This window comes from Salvia hispanica, chromosome 3 (genome assembly GCF_023119035.1).
Source record: "Salvia hispanica cultivar TCC Black 2014 chromosome 3, UniMelb_Shisp_WGS_1.0, whole genome shotgun sequence".
Lineage (NCBI taxonomy): Eukaryota > Viridiplantae > Streptophyta > Magnoliopsida > Lamiales > Lamiaceae > Salvia > Salvia hispanica.
In genome coordinates, this window is record NC_062967.1 from 50,330,215 (window position 1) to 50,350,645 (window position 20,431).

The window sequence follows — 20,431 nt, forward strand, 5'->3', positions numbered from 1 at the left end:
TAAATATATTAATTACAAATAGAGAGCATTAGTTAAACTTTTCATCTTGGTAGTGCACACGGACTATGGATAGATGGCTTTATTATTGCAATAAAAATGGGGCTATATTTCCTCCTTTATGAGTAGTACCTTTTACATTCCTTCTTTTTAAAAGGAATCGACTTTACACAATTACACCTCCCTTAAATAAAGGAATGAAAACGTCAATCCTAAAAAGCATTTTAAATGCTCATCAATGACCAAAAAAGATAGTAGTGGTATAATATATAGTACTATTAAAAAGTTGAGCCAATAAAAATAAATAAAAAAATGTATTAATTATCAAGATTTTGTGGGGGTGATTGATAGTGGTGGGTTCCTCTTGCACAAAGGCATTGCACCAAGAATCTCAAGGTTAATGAATTACTTTCTCACACATGGAAACTCATTATCTTTTCAGACATCACATCCCACTTGGATAAGAGACAAACACTTGTCAGATTTATTTTAATCTTAGCATTCACATAATGGAGTTATCTCCAAACATGGGTATAGTTTTTTTTTATCTTGAAAAATCACAAAGTAGCAAATAGATTAATACTAGCAACTATAGAGAGAGAGAGAGAAATGACAAATGGCCAGTTTCTTACATGATTTTCAAGAAACTAGAGCTTACTTCCCCCAATACAGACACTTACAAAGATGGAGAAAACCTACAACACACAAAAAGGGTCAAAAGTTCCCACCAAAAACATGTTTCATTGCTCAATAAAAACCTAACAAAAACTAAAACAAGAAACAAATGGTGGGGTGTACACAGAGAGAGGAGGACTACATTGAATAATACAGTGATCCAAACACTCTTTCCTTTTCTTTTCTTCTTTGTTTTTCCATTTTTCTTTCTTTCTTCTTGTATTATAGCTTGTTCATGAGCAATTCGGGTTCCTGCCAGGGCCACCATAGTAAAAGTACCTTCCCCAATCGCCATTGCTGCCTGTTTGAATATCGTAGCAGTTGGATTGCTCAGTGAATGTGCCGAGATTTTTGGGGGCTTTAAGATTGTTGGAGCTGTCCACATATTGAATGTTCCGGAAATAGCTCGACTTGCCAAAGCCTTCTTCTGGGAAATGACCGCTGCCCATTTGAGTCGAGGTGTGCTTCCCATCAGGCTCCGAGTTCACTACCTCCCCGCCCCACTCAATCATTGAGGCGCTGTCGGCTAAGTAGGAGAACAAGAAGGACGGCCAGTACCCCAATACGTAGTCATTTCCAAACTGCATCCACCAATGTCCCTCTTTCGGATCCTATACAGAAACGAAAAGCTAGTATGTGTAAACTGCAATACTGAATACTGATAATCATGTAACAAGCAGGAAAATTTCAAGATTCTCTCATGGCATCAATGATGGTGCTTTTGAAATGCTATTATCTAATCACAAAAGGTGGTTTGTAGTGAAATTGGAATTTACCTTCCAGATGAGAATGCTAATATCATATTGTGAATTCCGAAATCCAGAAACAGGAGAGATACTAGCTCCCATTGCTATTTCATTACTGACTTGAATGAACCCCGAGCAGAGAAGATTGTAGCAACCCGTGGCTTGATATGCATCACTCTGTTATTGTGACAGGAGAAATTAGAAATTAGAAAACCACTCGAGATTTTCAACATCGGTAAACATCAAATAACACAAAAAATGAGTAGAACTTACAGTCCAATAAGTGAACAATCTAGTATTGTTGTCTCCATAGAGATCTGGACTAACCTGAAAGCACAAGCATCATATATCAGGCCCATTTATATTAACATATCCTTCTTGAATTATTTCATCAAGTCATCCCAAATTGACAGACAGTGTACCTGCCAACCAGCTTCGATGCTGTTAAGATCTTCGCCAAAGGAACCGCCCAACACCCAAACTTGGGACAAGCTGAACTCATTAGGCTGTTGAATTTTGGGCTCCCAAACATTAATAGTAGCCTTTGCTCCAAAATACTTGTCCCCTTCCACATAAGCTATCGCGTGCTGGTAACCAAAGGAAACTACTTTAGCACATGGAAAAGTAGAAAACAAAACAATAAAGCTTGCTTTATATATATTGTTTAGAACAACAAAAAGAGTCCCCATTTTAGTTACATGCCTGATGACCACTTTCATTGATGAAGTCAGGATCAGCCGACCTCGGCTTGGGAATGCTTCTGTGCTTCTTCTTTCCATATCTTTTCACAGAGCTTGCCCTCAACACATCTTCCTTCTTAGTTCTCCTAATAGGAATGGTACCCTCACTGCATTTTCCATTCATATGCCACAGCTGAGTGATTGGATTTGCTCCTTGTTTCGACTCCACCGACATCTTGTTCTCCCCAAAGAGTCCTTCTGGATTGAAACTAGGTCTAGTCTGCAGCAATAGATGCAAAATAATCAGAACAACATGCCCCAAATTCATCTCAAAACCAAGAAAAGTGTGTTAAATGCAGAAAACAAAAGAAATGGACCTGGATTTTGTGGTCTTTTAGGTAAGGATGATCAAAAGCCGGCTGGTTTGTAATGGGCACGCAATCAATAACATCCCCATCTGGGCTCTGTTGCATCATCACAAATACATCACGTTCATTATAATAAAAACAAGGGTCATAATTCCTTAAAAGTCCTACAAAAGTACTATCACTCAATCACTATGACAATATCAAGATTCGAAGATTTTACAAAAATATTCTCAACTTGCGAAATTTCATAAACTGATAAGCAATCTAATTGAGCTCATGACCAAATGTTGGAAACTTTAACAAAATTCAACAACTCATTCACTACACAAAAATTAAATTTCCCAGCCAACTAAAAAAAAGCTAACATACCTCAATGGATTTAGCCGGAGGTTTATTGAGTCTTTTCAGGTGCTTCTGAACTTCAAGCTTCTGCTTCGAAGGAGACAACCTCCCGGCGCACGATAGCGACACCAAGCCCCATAAACAAGCTAAAAACACCACCACCTTCAAGTCTCTCCTCCAGTGGCCACGGCTAAATCCCTTACCACCCATTTCAATAACCAAATGGGCAAACCCAGAAGCAAAAAAATCAAATCTTTAGCAAGCCCGAGGCGTAGGTTAGCAGGGAAACAACACGAGCCCAAGATTCAATGATACAAACCAACCATTGAAATCACAAAAAAGGAACCCCAAAAACCAATACTTCTATGCTTATCCTATGCACCCCCTGTGATACTGTTTAGCTACTGTTCCTCACCACCCTCACTCACTCTCTCTCCTCTCTCTCTCTTCTGTGCTTCGAGAAAGCAAATTGCGATGCAGAGATGTCTATTTTATTCAGCAATTGTTAATTATATTTAGTGCAAAAATTACTTACACTTTTTTTTTTCTTTTTCCTTTCTAATTTAGAAATTAGGCTTTCCAGACACGAGGGGCAAAAGGGGAATATAGAAAAGGTGAGAAAGTGGAGAATTTTTGCCTCCACTCGCCTACCACTGATACTCTGTCGTTTTGTCCGCCTCCACCCACTATCTACGCCACTTTCCGGTTTTGCCCTTCTAGTTTAAATTGGCGTGCGCTGGTTTTACAAATTTGCCCTCCTCTTTTCCGCTCCTTTACCAATGCACAAGCACAACGGTCTACCCCTTTGAACTAATTTTGCAGCTTTTTATTTGATTTTTTCTTTCAATTATACACTTTCTTTATGGAGGTTTTTTATTTTTATTGTTTCAAACACTAAAGAATTAATCACATTACTTATAACTAAATCAAGGCAACATGTTTTTTGTATAACCATATGATAACTTGGTACATTGATTGTAGAGAAATGTATTCGAATTAACCAAAATGTGAAATATGGCAATGATGAGAGGTGAATCTTGGTCATGAATCATTGCACAATTGACGGTATGAGTATGACTATGAAAAGGGATTGCTGGTATACCTTTCAATCAATACAAACAAATTTCGCCAACATTAATTCTTCCCTTTCAATTATCGAATCATTTAATGGATAGTGATTGTTTTGCTCTAAAATGGCCTAAATATATTACTCACTCCGTCCCTTATGAATTGAGATATTTTTATTGGCACGAAGAATAAGAATAATATGATAAATGGATAGTGAATATAGTAAGTGAGACGAAGAGAGAATAAAGTAGAAGAGATAGATATTTTTGACAAAAATAGAAATGACTCAATTATCTTGAAACTTTTCAAAATAAAAAATGACTCAATTGACATGGAACGGATGAAGTAGTGTATTACTCCCCCGTCCCACAATAAGTGTCATGTTTTTGTAATTTCCTTCACGTCCATCAATAAAAGTTTTATTTCATTTTTACCATAAATAATAAATAAGTTAAACATTTTACCAACTTATTACATCTCTTATTTTACTTTATCTTTTGTATTTATTATTTTTTTAAAATAAATACTCAAAACGAAATTGAGGAAGTAGATATTTTTCTAAACCTAACATAAAACTCTACCTCAACAAAAGTAAAAATAAAAATGGGATATCTGAAATCCCAAGGATGTTATTCAGAGCTCACCCCATCATTATATCAGTCAAAGGTAATTATTATTGCCAATAACGTAATTTTTGCAAACTTTTAAATGGTCACACACTTTTACATGTGCTCTGACCCATTGTAGCTGAATTGAGATTCTATCCAAGCGTACGATCACACGTGATTTTTCGATTTATTTTTTTAAATAAATGATTTTATAATTTATAAAGATTAAGTAACTTTATTAGGTTGGGCTGTAGTAATTTTGTCCACAAGAATTAAACATGTCAATATCTGATAACTTGAGCATTAATGTTTACAACGAATCCACAACTACAAATACACGTCTTAATTATTCATTAGTTGTTTCATGTCTACTTGTTTTTGCAATGCTGATAATGTATGTATGATATAATAAACAAATTATTGTAATGTCTTGATGAGTTACTAGTAAAATTTTAAATTATCATAAAAAGATAAGACAAAAAGGGTCAGAGAATCATGACTGCAACTCTGTAAAACGTATTGATAATATCATAGTAATATTGATGTGTGTATATTCGGACAAAGATTCTTCCCTTATGGTAATGTTAATTTTATACAAATTTTCTTATGTTTATTAAATATAAACTCACTAATGCCAGGAATCAATTCAATTTTTATATTATTTTTGGTCAAAGTCTAAGAGAACAGTCTTGGACTCATGGAAATTAATCGAGAATAATTTTTTAAGAAGATTAAAAATAAATACTACTCCTAGTAAATAAATAAAACGATAATGGACAAACCTAAGTTGTTGACAAAAGAACAGAATAAGAAGATTTCTATAGTTTTAATGTGTAAAAGGGGGATGTTTTCTATAGTTTAGGCTTTAGAATTAGGACATACTTCTGATAGTAGTAGCTATTTTTTTCAGATAACATTCAAAATATCGCAAAATTATCTTGAAATTATTTTTTTCAGATTATTTTTTTCAGTTCACTGAGGTTAATTGTGCCATTTAAACGGAGGGTAAAACCGTAAATCAAATTTGGGGTCGTGGGTGGGCATACACGTGCTTTGACCTCATCAGCTTGGCCACCATATAGGAATCCTATGCGCTCAAACAACCCCAACATATTTTGCAGATTTGTATTTTACCATTTTGCCCTCTTCAATGTAAAAATTTGAGTTTGTTGATCTTACTTATTACTCCTACTAAATTTATATAGTTACTAAAAGTGATCGAACTTAATTAATTAAATAATGAGTGAATGTGAGTAACCTTCTCTTTTAATTCTAATATTTTAAAAATTATTATTAATGGCATTAATTTTATTGATAATATAAAAATAAATCTCAATTTATTCTTTTATTCATTTTTTAATTATAGAGAAAATGAAGTAACATGTATAATAAATTTCATTATTTTCTTATAACGAGCAAGGTTAATTAGATACCTAACTACATACGCATGACTGATAAAAAAATATGTACAATTATAAACTAGTAGACTTATCAAAATAATAATTCTATATATTTGTTAGATGGCGACTATCTCACAATTAAAACAACTAGTCGAATCGAGAGATACTAAGCAAAATAAATAATTTTACTTAATTTTTCACACAAGGATGAATCACGAGATTTGTAGTTTAGACTGATTTATGCGTTGATATATGTATGCGAAGCAATTAATTATACGTAGATTTGTAGTTTAGAGTGAAGATGCATGATTCACAAGATTAAAAGAATTAGGTCCTAACTTCAAAGAGAGAAGAAAATCCAAACTCCTAAGCTTCTGTAATTTGTCATTGTTGGTATCTAGCTATACATGTAGGTAGTCGAGTTAGTCAACAATAGTAGTGTGTATTGGCCTCTTTTATTGAAATTATGTGCATCAATTGGCATTATTTACCAGTTACAATTAATTAATCCGTCTAAAGTTGTTGGGGGAAAACAATAGTGAAAATTCTCTACTTTAGCATCGAAGAACTTTGGACTAATATGACTAAATGTGTATAAGCTGGAATCCATTTCATTATTTCCATGTGAAAGTATATAAAAGAATGCAATTCAAAGTTGGAATTAGGATCACAACTCACAAGTTTTGGTTCTATACTAGTATTTCAACACGATTTGAATCAATTATTTACTGTTGGAATATGCGTTAATATTAATAATACCTGATAGATATGGAACTTTAAAGAAAATGGTGCATTTTTTAATTGATAAATGAATAAATTTTATAAAGTTAATCTAGGCCTGTTAGTTGATGCTCTCAAAGTACTTTATTCGTCCCATAAAAATAGAAATATTTGGGACGACATGCAAATTGGTTAATAGGAGAGAAATTGAAAGAAAAAGTTAATATTACTTGAGAATAAGACCGACCTAATAAAAAAGTACCAAAAATATAAATGGATATTTTTATGGGATGAATTGAAAAGGAAAAACTCTTTATTTTTATGAGAAAAATGAAAGAAAATGAGTTTTGTGTGTACTAATCAAGGACCCAACATATTAAAAAAAAATGGTTAAGTAATAGAATAATTAGTAAATTGTACTAAGTGAAAAGGCTTATAATAAAGCCATATTAATTCGTGTACGAATAATTAATGACGACCACATACTAAAAAAAAGAATCAAAAAAGATGAAGTGATCCGGATTGTTTCACTCTGTATCGCTAGTTTGATTGGCAAAAAAAATGTTAGACCACACATGTATATGACTCTCAATATGGATGAGTTTTAGGGAAAGAAGAAGATGATGATGATGATAATGAAGTACAGAAATGGCATTGTTTTTATTTTGGGAATATTGGTGATGGCGTTAAGTAGAGGAGGAGAGGCGAAGAGGGAAGCACCGAAGCCGTGTTTAGAAGGATGCAAGCCCATTTGTTTGAACTTAGAGGGCGCTCTCGACACCACTTGCGACCTTGCTTGCTACCTTGGCTGCACCCAGTTATTAGGTAAAGGCAAGCGCAATTCGCTCATTCCAGAAAGAACTCCCGATGGTGCTCCAGCGCCAGACTCACGCCCAGAGTCATAGAAATTCAACCAAAAACCAATTGGTGATAGGAGAAATGGCTTATGAGACTAATATAGTTATTTCAGTTCTTACTTTACACCAATGTGAGATATTGTTATATTTTTATCTGCTTCATTTGCCAACATAAAATTTTTTGATTAATTTGCCATAGTCACAAAGTTAAGCAAACCAAACTCACTATCCTATTCTTTTGTTTTCCATTTCATGCACTAAGTTATAAGATAGGTTGGATACAACATATGCAATGGCTCAATGTAACACAGCATATGTAAATATGCAAATTAAATAGGAGGTGCATAGCAATGTGAAGGCAACCTAGGAGTGAGCCTAGCAGCAAGTGGTACAGCTTTCTGCAAGGCCAGCCCGAACACCTCCTCCATGTCCATCTCTGCTGCGCCGGCCGGCAAATCCCATTCGAAAGAGTGCACGAGCGTCGCCAGCAAGTACTCCACTATTACAATCCCCATTCTGCTGCCGGCGCAGATCCTGCGCCCCGCCCCAAAGGGAATCAGCTCGAAGTGATTCCCTCCGGGCTCAATCCCCTGCAACCCTGACAGAAACCTGTCAGGGTTGAAGTCAAGGGGATTCTCCCAAACGTCGGGATCTCGGCCTATGGCCCAGATGTTGACGCTCAGCCTCGTGTTCTTGGGGATGTGGTAGCCATCGACGACGCATGCATCCGTGGAGATCCGAGGCAGGTTTAGCGGCGTGGAAGGGTGTTTTCGGTATGCCTCTTTGCATATGGCTTTGAGGTATGGCAGATTTGGGACGTCGGATTCGAGCAAACGCCGCTCTCTCCCGACGACTCTGTCCATCTCTTGGTGAGCCCTTTTTTGGATGCTTGGATTCTTGATCATCTCTGCTAATGCCCATTCTATTATGCTCGACGATGTGTCTGTCCCTGCCGTAAATAAATTCTGCATATGTATGCAAAGTTACAAATTAAATTCATTGTATTTGTAAAATTGATCAAATTCAAGATTAAGGAGAAAGTAACAAACCAGTAAAAGGGCTTTAATATTGGTGGTGGTGAGCTTGCAATCATCATCATCATCCTTACTCTCATCATCATGATTTGCCAAGAGGGAATCAAGAAGATCTGGCTTGTCGTTGCGTTTGTAGGTTGATTTCAATCGATCATCCAACATCTTCCCGATCAAGCGATCCCACTTCTTGTGCAGTTTCTTCATCCCTCTCTGAATCCCCTGCAAATCCATCCAAGCAAGCCATGGAATGAAATCACCAATGTTGAAGTAGCCAGCTGTGGTCATGAGCTCCACCACCATTTCCTTGAACTCATTCATCTCCTTCCCTTTCGTCACGAAAACTCTCCGGCTCAATATCACCTGCCCGATCATGTTTGCGGTCGCGTACACCAGCATCTCCGGCAACCCCACGGCCTCGCCCAGGCGGCTGGCCTCGTGCATCGCCGCCAGCATGTGCCCCGCCTCTGCGGTCCGGACGTCGGCCCACTCCTCCAGGGCCTTGCTCCCCAGCATGTGGAGACTGCTCAGCTTCCTCAGCAGTCTCCACTTGGGGCCGTACGGGGCGAACACCATGTCCTGAGCGTTGTATGCCAGGATAGTGGCGCCCGCGTTGACTGGCCGGTTTGAGAAATTAGCGTCATGGACTTTAAGGAACGCCCGCGCCGAGTCTGGCGTGGACGCCACGACCATACCTACTGTGCCCATTTTCAGGTACATGATCGGGCCGTAAGTTTTGGCCATTTTTGCTAGGGCGACATGTGGCATGTCGCCCAGCAAGGGGAGGGCGCCCACCACTAGAAATCCCCTCGGCCCCGGGGGCAGAGGGTTGCCGGTGGTGCTCAATTTTGAGATAAACATACGGATCAAAATGTAGAGTAAGGATGCTACAACAAGTGCCCTAGCAATCAACAACATATTTTCTTGGGCTTCCATGCTTGCTATCTGAAAATATAATTTGAGTGTGAATGTTGTCTTCTCTTAAAAAGGATATTTATATATAGGAAAGAAGAATGTTGGGTGGATAAGTGGGTAACTCATCACGTTTGGTTGCATCCAACGTTCAACGATATACAAATTTGTAGTCCTAACTAGATTTATAAAGATGGTCTTTTATAGGTGTGGTGTGTTTCAATGTGGACCTTAAATACATTTCGACTACTCACTCCCGTCCTGCAACAATAGTTACTTTTGGTTGAACACAGATTTTAATGTACGATTAGTAAAGTAATAGAAAAGTAGAAAGAAAAGTAATTAAAATATTATTAGTGGAAAGGGTTCTACCGAGAGAAAATAATTTCCAAATTTAAAAAATGCATATTATCATTTAAGGAACTAAAAAGGAAAGAGTGTACATTCTTGTGAGACAAAGAATATAATATACATATACTGCAAGCCCCATATCCGTTTTTATTTCCAGTTTTTTTCCTCTTGAAGTAACAAAAAAATTATGATACTAGTACTAATTATATTCATATTATTTTCAAACTTTCCAAATTTATTTCTCCATTTAATAGAAATGATAGGACCTAATAAATAAAATGATACGACCTGCCAAATTTTTACGTAGCCTAAACTTTTGTTTATGTCCAATTAGGAATAAGGTTGCAGGACCATGGAACCATAGTTATTGTTGCGTGAGCATACAAATTTATTATCTTCACATGACACTTAAATTAACACTCTATCCGTTCCATAGAGCATGCACATTTTCCTTTTAATCCGTTCCATAGAGCATGCACTTTCTAATTATAAAAAAAAAAAAAAAAAAAATTCTAATAAAGTTAGACTTATTCTTCACCAAAAGTGCATATTTTTATGGGACAGATGAAGCACTGCTATAACTTTTCAAATTCGCAAATGCATTACACTTATTTACAATTTTGGCACTACGTGTCCACTTATTTTGTTTGCCGAAAATTAAAAGTAGGCAACAGTGTGAATACTGAAAAGAAAAAGTAATGTAATTTTACTTGTTTTTATTCTCTTGCTTTTCCTATATAGTAATATACTCCCTCCATTCCAATAATAAAGAAACACATTCTCATTTTCTCTTACTTTATCATTTATAGATCCCTTCATTTACTAACACTGTTTTTGTAAATTTTCTCTCTTTTTATTTACATTATTATTTATGGGTCACATCATTCACTGATAATATTTCAACTATATTTTTTTCCATCTCTCTTACTTTACCAATTACAAATTAAAACTCGTGTCGTCCACAAGCGGCTTATTTTTACAAAAAGAGGAGTATTATTTTTCTCAGATTTAGAATCCTTACATATTTACATATTTAATATTGACTTATATAATTATTATAATAGTATAAAATAAGAATAATTATGGTGTTATAATTAGTAACTAACAAATAAATTTAATGGAATTTAAAATTATGAATCTTAATAATGAAAATAATAGTAATAAGTTTAGTTATAATAATAATAATTATTATTATTATTATTATAATTATATTATTATTATTATTATTATTAATATTTTCTTAGTTAGAGTGTATGTTATCAAGTGATTCATATTCCTTTTTAGATTCTCCTAAGATAAATGAGTCATTTTCTAATCTTATCCATTTAACTAACAAAATCACATTTCCTTAAATCGCGTGATGAAAATAAATGCCACACTTAGTGAGGAACGAAGGGAGTAACTTATTGGATCGCCCTTCTTCATTCCTTCACTTTCGAGATAGTGGTGAGTATTCGGTTTTTGGTTCATTTTTTTTTTGTCGAACCAAAATGTTGTAAAAGTGAAAATCTAATAAAATCAAATTATCATATAAATCGTCCAAAGCCTTTGTCCTAGCGGCAAAGAGCTTAAACATTATTGTATGAGGTGCCGAGTTTGAGCCCTCTTGACGTCATAATTTTCCTCCTTTATATAGGAGTTTATTGTAATTTTCTCCTTCATAAAGAAGTACGGAGTAATTCTTTTGCAAAAAAAAAAATCATAAAAGTTGAACCCAGAAAATTGAAATCTTTGAGATCTGAACTGTTAAAACCGATGTGAACTGAAAAATCGCAATTGTATAAATATATCCAAAAAATATGAAAACCCAAACTACAAACTACAAAAATTGAATTGAAAATCAAAATTGCACAATATATCCAAAAAACCTAAAATTAATTCTCTATAATTAACACAAAAACAATATTGTATCAACAAATTAACATGTGAACGAACTACAACCTCTATAATATCTAAATTATTATACATTTATTAATATAAATAGAGTTTATTTTAGATCTAATATGTTGTATATATAATATTCAAAAACGAAATTTGGTTATTCGAGTTTTTTAAAAGTTTTAGACATCTCGAACTTTAAATTTTGGTTTGGTTCAGATCGGATATTTGATTTTCGGGTATCTTTCTTATCCATACTCCAAGCAACATCTTCATCACGTCTCGTCACTCTTCAATTTTTCATTCTTCAATTTGGATTATGCCTTACATGAAAGTGTTCAAGGCTTCATTTGTTTTGCGAGTCATGGACCAAGTCTAAAGTTGACAGAGGTTCTTTAACGGGCGTTCCATGACTTGCGGAGCCACATGATAACAAGAGATACGACTATACCCCCAAAAAACTTCCAAGTTGGTCGAGGTCCAAATTACCATTCCTCGTGGAGTCTCTTATACATGTTTATACTTTTGCAAGTAGTAAATTATACTCCCTATGTCCCAAGAAAGTTGAGTTACTTCCTTTTTCGCACTTTTTTTTTGAAAAAATTGTATAAAATAGTTAAAGTGTCTTAATAGTAAAGTAAAAAATGAGAATAACTTACGATTTTTTCAAAACGAGTGCAAATCGTTTTGTGCACTCGTTTTGAAAAAACCGTATAATTAGTTAAAGTGTTTAAATAGTACAGTGAAAAATGAGAATAACTTACGATTTTTTCAAAACGAGTGCGAAAAAAATAAATAACTTAACTTTCTTTGGACGAAGGGAGAACATTTTTAACGAAGAATGTAATGGAGAAAATGCAGGAACGTGCGGATTATAATTTATAATGTCATATATTTACAGTTCCATAAAAAGAATGAAGAATCTTTATCTACACATGATAAGAAAAAAAAAAACAAACCTTTTTACTTTTTCAATATCAAAACCTATAAGTGACAGGTTTAAATATGAGAAATAAGATTGAAAAAATGGATAACATGATAAAGAAATATTGATGATGAATCAAAAGAATACCAAGGAAGTTTATCAATTGGATCCCGAATCCAGCCAATGCAACTTTATTGTGCCATACACAGATTTATGACACTGCACAAAAAGGAATCCCAATTGAGTAAAACAACACCAAATCTGAAAATCAGCAAAACAATGGAATTAACAATACACTTCCACAAGCAGACTGAGGATTAACATTCAGGTCCATATTAAGTCCAAGCTTCACTTTCTCCTCATCTCCAGCTCTTCCACAACTGCAATTTTTTGCGAGATTTCTTTGTGATTCCAACTTCACAATCACCTATGCAGAAGAACTACACTATGATCACTTCTCACATTTAACTATACATACAACAATAAACAAATACTAGTAATATACAGATGAAGACTAACCAGCAGTTGGGGTTTTTTCAAATCCTCTTCGGTAAGTAGGCTATCCTCATCGATCAAATCATCATCATCATCGTCATTAATCTGAACTTTTGGTAGAGCTTGGGAAGCCTTTTTTAAGGCAAAAAGAAGATCCAATATTGGTGGCTTCGTTTCCAATTCAAAACTGGTGATTTTTTCGATTTTCGTTTTTTTTTTAACATTAAACATTCGCTTCGCAACTCTAGCTACACACCCCACAAAATTTGAGTCTTTAATAACAATATAAGAACATGGAACAAGAATCTTTGTCAATAAAATTGTTATGTTAACAGTCTGCATCGTCGTATAATATACCTCTATAGATACAACATCCCTAATTTATGCTTGGAATGGATGATTTATATCATATCATTTCTTCACTATCATAGTTTGATTCTCGCGACTTACCTCAGGATTCCACCTTGTCACAATCCTCTCCTCGACAGAATAATGCTCCAAACGAGAGAGAGAGGCGGTGTCTTCCCCGTTTCTGCTGATGTGAAGAACCAACAAGGTTTTCGCAACACTGCCACAAAGTCGAAGTGTGCAGTGAAAATCGGACCAGACCTTCAACCGCGCATTTTCACCATCGCCATCCTCATCAGCCAAGGCAAGGACTGCATATTCGGAGTGCACGAAAGCTGGATGGTAACGGTAGGCAACATAGTCGACACCGTATTGAGACCCTGCCCTCACCACCCAGTTCTTCCTGCGAAGATGAGAATACGCTTTAAACAGAACAGGGAAACCAACTCTCCTGGCCACCATGTAATGCCACAGCTCTTCATCACTCTTCGCACACTTATTTTCACCAGCAACATTGATGCATTTCAAGACAGAGCACAAGTATAGAGCTTCCTCGAAACTTAGTTGGTGCCATTGCTTATCCTTCTCTGCAGTTATAACAGGACGACCAATACAAGCACGGTACAGTAGTTCAGTTTGTTCCGGGAGGGCTTGCAGAAGCACCGCACTCCCTGAAAGCAGTCCTTGAGCATTGGATTCGATCAGAGAGGTTTGAAGCTTCGAGATTATTTCAGACATTGGCTCTGCTAGGGCTTTTGCTTCGGCTGTTTTCCCTTTCCATCTCGGGGCCATTTTCTGCTTCAATAAAATAAGAGTATGTGAGCACACTTGAGTTAGGCAGCAACAAGAAATGCAGGAAAAATGAATCAAGACAAGTTAGTGTCTATGTTGACATTTTCTTAGTTTATTTTGCAAGTCGAATTCAGAAGATAAATTCTTGAGATCACTCTCTTTTAATTCAGGATTAATTTGAACTTCAATCAAGAACTAATCTAGTTATGGAAATATAAAAACAATCTCATTCTTTTCAAACCAACACAATACACCACAATCTAGCCTAGCAGACCTATGGAAGACTATACACACACATACAATATATCAGCCGAATCTCATTCCCCATTACACATCACCCATTCCAGCTGCAGAAGCTTCTCACCTCGTCAAATTTTAGATAAGCAACAGGAGATCAAAGCCTCTTCACTAAAGTTGTTGATTGAGACAATGGACTTAGCTTCACCGAAAATAATGGGGAAAGGATTTACCTGAAAATAGTGATTTGATTGAGTTGAAAATAAAGCTTGGATTTTCTAACTCCTCCCTCACTCTTTCGTTTTCTATTTCTCAGATTTTTGAATGGAAGTGGTGGTGAAATTTGTGAAATTCTCGTGCTTCTATTGTGAGCACGTTTACATATATGGATTTGAATTTGTTGAGGATTCGGCAGAGGAAAAAATCTGCAATTTATTGGAGGATTTGGCAAATTTTGCGGAAGAAGAAACACACGTAGAATTGGGAAAATCAGATGGGATGAAGAAAAGAGCAATTTTGGGCCTTCACAAAACAAATGGGCTTCATCTACCATGAGTTGGATTAGAAGGATTGGGCTTGATTTTCCTTTTCTTGTAAAGAAGAGAACATAGATACGCTCATTGGTGATATTGCAAGTACTGAACTTTGAAATTCTTTATTTTCTTTTGGTAACCAAAGAGAAAGTCTGGTATTAAAATAAAACTAATGAATATAAGAAATATATATTCTTTCATATAACAATTAACTACGGAGCTTCATTGGGACAGTTTCTAATACATACATCTTCCTATGAAAGCTATAGGCATAATGAGACATAAAGTCAGCATCAAAGTTCCATCTATGCACGTGTTGTACTACCACTGAATCAAAATCCTTCAATAACTCCTACACCCCGTGCATAATTGCCCGACAACAGATGAATACCTTGAGGCGCCTCATAATCGTAGAAACTTCGATAAAACTATCACTCTCTACCTCCAACTTTCGAAAGCCCAAATCTTGGCTAGTTGTAACCCATAATACATAACCCAAATCTTGACTAGCATTGCGGAAAAGTCCTCCCCCAAAGGCACAGCCCGAGCTCCCTTCCAAAGAAGCACATGTATTTAATTTGATAGTATCTAGTTAGGAGGGAACCAGCGTACCATTATTGTAGTTCTATTCGCTCCAACTCATATACCTTCTACATCAATTAGCTTCTTCCACTCTACATCAATTAGCTTCTTCCATTCTACATCAATGTCCAAGAGCTGCAAACAAGCCTCCAAATAGGCGTGCAATGAAACATTGAACTTTGCCATTCCATAAACTCTTTAATCGATCTAGTAAAACGTGAAAAGAACTCGAATCGCGTGGACAACACTTTCATTAATTGCTGAAACATTCAAAGATGACATACTACTTAGCTTCGCGAACAAACTAAAAAGAGAGAGAAAAATTCGAGCTGGAGGAAAATTAGATGAAAGATGTATACAAATCAACATAAAGCTAGCAATGAAAATCCTCTATTAAATGGGTTTGTAACTGGATTCGCGGGCTGGATTTTGAGTGGATGCGAAAACCGGTTTTTAAGGAAGCGGTTCCTCTACAGTTGAACCTATTCACTGTGTTTGTTTTGTAAAACAGAGGAAGTTAGGAACGTCGAGTTTATATGTTTGTAAGGAACTAAGGATACCAACATCTCTCTCATGCAATGGAACGCAGAGCTCGCGCTCACACACGCAGCCCACCACTTGAAACGCTGCTCAACTCCCAACCAACTCCAATCATGGTATGCCCTCTTCCTCAAAACCAACACTGCCCAAGATTGCTTCTTGATCAATCAATACATCACCGCTTGCTCCACCCACCGCATCATAGATTCCGCAATTTTCGCATTCTCCCAAATTCGAAACCCCAACGTATTCGTCTACAATGCCCTCATCGGAGCCTTCCTCACCTGCTCCCGCCCTCTCCAAGCCTTGCGCCATTACACCCGCATGCTTAGTAACGCCGTCCCTCCCACCAGTTACACATTCCCTCCTGTAATTAAAAGCTGCAAACTTTTACAATTCACTGGAGTCGGTCAATGTCTTCACGCCCAGGTGTTGAGAAATGGGTTGGGATCGCATCTTCATCTTCAGACCACCATGGTTGATTTCTACTCTAGTTTGGGCATGCCTGCCGAAGCCCGGAAAGTGTTCGATGAAATGCCGGAGAGAGATGCATTTGCTTGGTCCACCATGATATCCACCCATGTCCGTGCTGGAGATTTCGATTCTGCTAGAAGGGTGTTTGATGAGATGCCCCATAAGAACACTACAGCTTCGAACACCATGATTCACGGATATGCTGAAATCGGTGATGTGGATTCTGCTGAGGCTCTGTTTTATGCGATGCTTGAAAGGGATGTGATTTCTTGGACGACCATGATCAATTGTTACTGCAAACGGGAGATGTATCTGCAAGCCTTGGAGCTTTTCGAAGCGATGAAGAGCACAGGAACGAAACCTGATAACACAACGATGGCGACTGTGATATCGGCTTGTGCACATCTTGGGGCTCTAGATAAAGGGAAGGAGATGCATATGTATATAATGCAGGCAGAGTTTGACATCGATGTTTATATAGGATCCGCGTTGATTGATATGTATGCCAAGTGTGGGGCTATGGAGAGAGCACTGGTGGTGTTCTTCAAACTGCAGGAGAAGAATCTCTTCTGTTGGAGCTCGGTGATTGATGGGCTTGCATATAATGGATATGCAGAAGAAGCATTAGCAATGTTTGACAAAATGGACAAGGAGAAGATTGAGCCAACCCATGTTATCTTCCTGAGTGTTCTTGCAGCTTGTGCTCACGCTGGACTGGTTGAAGAAGGTAAACGTAGATTCTCCATAATGACTAGCAGATACGGTATCCTTCCTGAAATTGAACACTACGGTTGCATGGTCGACCTCCTATCCAGAGTTGGTTTTCTTGAAGAAGCACTAGTCTTGATAAGCAGCATGAGAATGCAGCCGAATTCTGTTATTTGGGGCGCTTTGCTAGGCGGCTGTAAGCTTCACAAAAACTTAGAAATTGCTCAAATTGCTGTAGACAGACTGATGATTCTTGAGCCTGATAATAGTGGGTATTACACCCTCTTGGTTAACATGTATGCTGAAGCAAATAGATGGAATGAAGTGGCGAGGATTCGGGGAATCATAAAGGTGCGAGGAGTGGAGAAGGCGTTGCCGGGCTCTAGTTGGATAGAAGTGAGAAAGAAGATGCATCAATTTGCTGCTTCTGATAGCTATCATCCATCATCCAAACAGATAAATCAAGTCCTAAATGTGTTAGATTCCCAGCTCAAGCTCTTGGGAGATGCGGCTCAGCTCGATCTCGTTGGGTGAAGTGAAGGATGCAAACAAGGTTTGATTTTGAAGGACATATAGCATGATAGAAGGCATGAGGAAAGGAACGTTGCCCCCACAATGAAATGCATTTCAGCATGCGTTTGTTCCAACAACCCAAAGCTAATAAGTGTTTGGGGTAATCAATACTTTAATGCCAGATTCAATCATACACTTTTTAAATTTTATTTATTTATTATTTTATTTTTGGTGATGAGTCGGTGGAACTTAATTTTTCTTGATAATATTTGCCTGTACTACAAGTCCAAGTCTGCAACTATACTGGTGATGATGTGTACAGATTCTTGTATTTGAGCCCACCCATTGAAAACAGAGAGGTGGTTTGAAAAATCAAGAGTACTTCCTAGCGATAAGAGTTGGGTTCTTTTGCCTATAAACAAAGATTGACAAGTTATGTTGCTAAAAATAATCAGAACTGCAACTGGATAGTACTCCATTTTTTATCAGTAAAAGTATAGTACTAGTATTTTGTTGTGCTGCTTATTAGGGTTTTTCCTTGCTTATAAGAAATTCTCAGGTGAAATATCTCAGGTTTGGGTGTGCTTCCACTTGTGGTCTTGTAGAGACGAACTGAGTAACAAATTTAAAATTTTCATGACTATGTGTTGTTTCCCATCATAATTCAAAGCAGGTGGGGCCTGGTGGGGTTGGTTTTGTAGCATGGAAAAAGCAGTTAAAAGAGTAAAACAGTGTGTGTATTATGAGATGTCGGATAGTTGGATGCCTTTTCAAATCTGTCTTTGGATCATCCCCCCCACGTTCCAGCTAAGCATATCACTTCTTTTTGTTCTTTCTTAATTCAGCTCTGAATTTTTCCTTCATCTTGTACTATTCCAGTTGTTTGTTTTGCATAATGGGATCATGGAGGTTGATTGAGTGCAGTGCATTTTCTCTCCAGGAGGGAAAGATTGTCCTTTTCTTCTCTTTTTCCCTGACACGAGAAATCTACTTTTTCTGATTCTGCTGTAACTACTGTCATAGGTATTTTGTGTGAAAGAATCTGCCACTGATAAGGTTTCAAATAATTGCTTGTTTGTGAATCTGCTGAATTTGGAAGATCTCTTCATCTTGAAGGGGAGAGAGTTATCAATTTAGATCTTATCCACAAATTAAGGGATGCTTTTGCAAGAACTGTGCAGGATTGCGAGCTTCATCAGAGACTGTCTCTCTCTCACATCATTGTCATCATCTTCCAGCACATTGGTAATTCGGTTGTTGCATTAGTATGAGCTGTCGATGAAGGACGAGACTTTGATGCCGGTTTTGTTTTGCAAGATTCACTGTCCATTCATCTGCTTCTGCAAACCCTCTGCTGCTCATCTTTACACTTCCGCTCCACTGAAATTGGAGGGCTCTCCACATGTAGTTCATTCGGCTTTTGCTGTTGACAAGTCGCCTTCTGTGGTTGAAGAAGCGTCGGTAAATGGCACTAAAAATTCTGAGACTATGCTCAAGAGCTGCATTCGGGAGCCCCAAGGCAAAGAGGCCGGGAAGAAAAGAGTAGAGTGGAAGGACAATACAGGGAAACAACTCGCTGAGATCAAGGAGTTCGAATCCAGGTGGCTACTTTTTCTGTTTCTCTCCGCACCCTTCAATTTATCTTATTTCATTTCAGTGGTTACTCATCTACAGCTAATAAGTTTTATTTTATCAAGATTGATTCTACTTCACTAGTAGTTTCACCATGAAATTTGTTGAGAAGGGCAGGTTTTTCGACCTAAAAGATTAGTTACTGATGATTTGAGGTTTATGCGAAATGAACTGACCTTGCTTGAGCATATAAAACTAAACGACGAACTTCTCTTACTTAATGATGAGATTTTAGGGATGGCTACAAATATGATGATCAAGCTACCATACTAGATTGTGAAGCCTCAGTTTCTAAACCAAAGCTACAAGCATCCTTTTTGTTTATTTCGGGGGGTTATTTGTTTCTGGTAACGAGTGCTTTTTTGGTCTAATGATAGATTATTGCCTTAGCGAAACAGGAGACACTCTCAATGAAGAGGATAGCAGCCGCTGCCATTGTGCCATTCTCTGATGTAGCTCTCCATCCTTATGGAGGCTACCTTGCAGCGTGATCTCTGTTGACTTGACTGCTGTCGTGATTGTAGAGGAAGATGACGGTCTAATTATTCTTAGATCTGCAGTTTGAGGTTCGAACCTGCATTCAATCTCTCTAATGAGAGTGGGGATAGCTTCTGCTACTCTCTAATCATCCTCTTTTCTTTGCACAACGAAGAAATGCATATACTCCCATTGGCCCTTAACCTTGCACTGTGTATTTTAATGTTACTAATAATAATATCTCAATGCATCAAGTTTCTGGAAACAGCAGTCTAGAGTGATGGCGGTGCATCTCTTTTGGAAGAGGTATGCCGATAACCTGAAAGCTGTTGGTGGGAAGTTGCTACTACAGTTTATTAGAGCTTTGTGTCATGCTTTTTTTGCTCATGGATTCAGTAGCATTTACTTGATGCCACTGTGAGTTTTCTATTGTGATTAGTTGTAAAATACAGAATGAAGGGAACTGGCAAGATAGGATCAAATCTGTAAAACTAAGAAGGTTAATATTTTCAATGCTAAATTACAAGGTTTGATTGACAGAA

General features: G+C 37.0%; 5 protein-coding genes across 18 annotated transcripts; 2 read left to right on the plus strand and 3 right to left on the minus strand.

Annotated features, from left to right (window-relative positions):
* Nucleotides 1-607: 607 nt before the first annotated feature.
* Nucleotides 608-3,279, minus strand: LOC125214366. Its single transcript, XM_048115363.1, has 7 exons — nt 2,836-3,279; nt 2,476-2,562; nt 2,121-2,378; nt 1,841-2,005; nt 1,692-1,745; nt 1,449-1,595; nt 608-1,283 (listed from the first exon to the last, which is right to left on the minus strand). Exons 1-7 carry the CDS (start codon nt 3,016-3,018, stop codon nt 906-908), a joined length of 1,272 nt encoding a protein of 423 aa, XP_047971320.1. The 5' UTR covers nt 3,019-3,279; the 3' UTR covers nt 608-905.
* Nucleotides 3,280-7,623: 4,344 nt separating this feature from the next.
* Nucleotides 7,624-9,441, minus strand: LOC125214365 (flavonoid 3',5'-hydroxylase 2-like). The gene is made up of 2 exons (XM_048115362.1): nt 8,511-9,441; nt 7,624-8,426 (listed from the first exon to the last, which is right to left on the minus strand). Exons 1-2 carry the CDS (start codon nt 9,426-9,428, stop codon nt 7,791-7,793), a joined length of 1,554 nt encoding a protein of 517 aa, XP_047971319.1. The 5' UTR covers nt 9,429-9,441; the 3' UTR covers nt 7,624-7,790.
* A 3,205-nt stretch (nt 9,442-12,646) lies between these two features.
* Nucleotides 12,647-14,925, minus strand: LOC125211487 (tRNA-splicing endonuclease subunit Sen2-2-like). Of its 10 annotated transcripts, none has more exons than XR_007174522.1 (5): nt 14,664-14,924; nt 13,504-14,196; nt 13,078-13,185; nt 12,854-12,998; nt 12,647-12,777 (listed from the first exon to the last, which is right to left on the minus strand). XR_007174522.1 is itself a non-coding variant. In XM_048111309.1 (5 exons), the coding sequence occupies exons 2-5, from the start codon at nt 14,191-14,193 to the stop codon at nt 12,718-12,720; spliced, it is 990 nt and encodes a 329-aa protein (XP_047967266.1). In that variant the 5' UTR covers nt 14,194-14,199; nt 14,664-14,925; the 3' UTR covers nt 12,647-12,717. The 10 variants fall into 10 exon arrangements, 7 of the variants coding, with proteins under 7 accessions (XP_047967266.1, XP_047967265.1, XP_047967267.1 ...); XM_048111309.1 differs by having other exon boundaries at nt 12,854-12,985; nt 13,504-14,199; nt 14,664-14,925; XM_048111308.1 differs by having other exon boundaries at nt 12,854-12,985; nt 14,664-14,923.
* Nucleotides 14,926-16,003: 1,078 nt separating this feature from the next.
* On the plus strand, nt 16,004-20,431 carry LOC125216307 (pentatricopeptide repeat-containing protein At1g06143). Of its 5 annotated transcripts, XM_048117990.1 has the most exons (5): nt 16,004-17,940; nt 18,660-18,803; nt 18,897-19,025; nt 19,098-19,381; nt 19,803-20,431. In XM_048117990.1, exon 1 carries the CDS (start codon nt 16,119-16,121, stop codon nt 17,799-17,801), a length of 1,683 nt encoding a protein of 560 aa, XP_047973947.1. In that variant the 5' UTR covers nt 16,004-16,118; the 3' UTR covers nt 17,802-17,940; nt 18,660-18,803; nt 18,897-19,025; nt 19,098-19,381; nt 19,803-20,431. The 5 variants fall into 5 exon arrangements, with proteins under 5 accessions (XP_047973947.1, XP_047973948.1, XP_047973945.1 ...); XM_048117991.1 differs by having other exon boundaries at nt 18,660-19,025; nt 19,790-20,431; XM_048117988.1 differs by having other exon boundaries at nt 18,660-19,025.
* LOC125210424 lies at nt 19,059-19,903 on the plus strand. The gene is made up of 3 exons (XM_048109983.1): nt 19,059-19,381; nt 19,648-19,699; nt 19,790-19,903. The coding sequence occupies exons 1-3, from the start codon at nt 19,059-19,061 to the stop codon at nt 19,901-19,903; spliced, it is 489 nt and encodes a 162-aa protein (XP_047965940.1).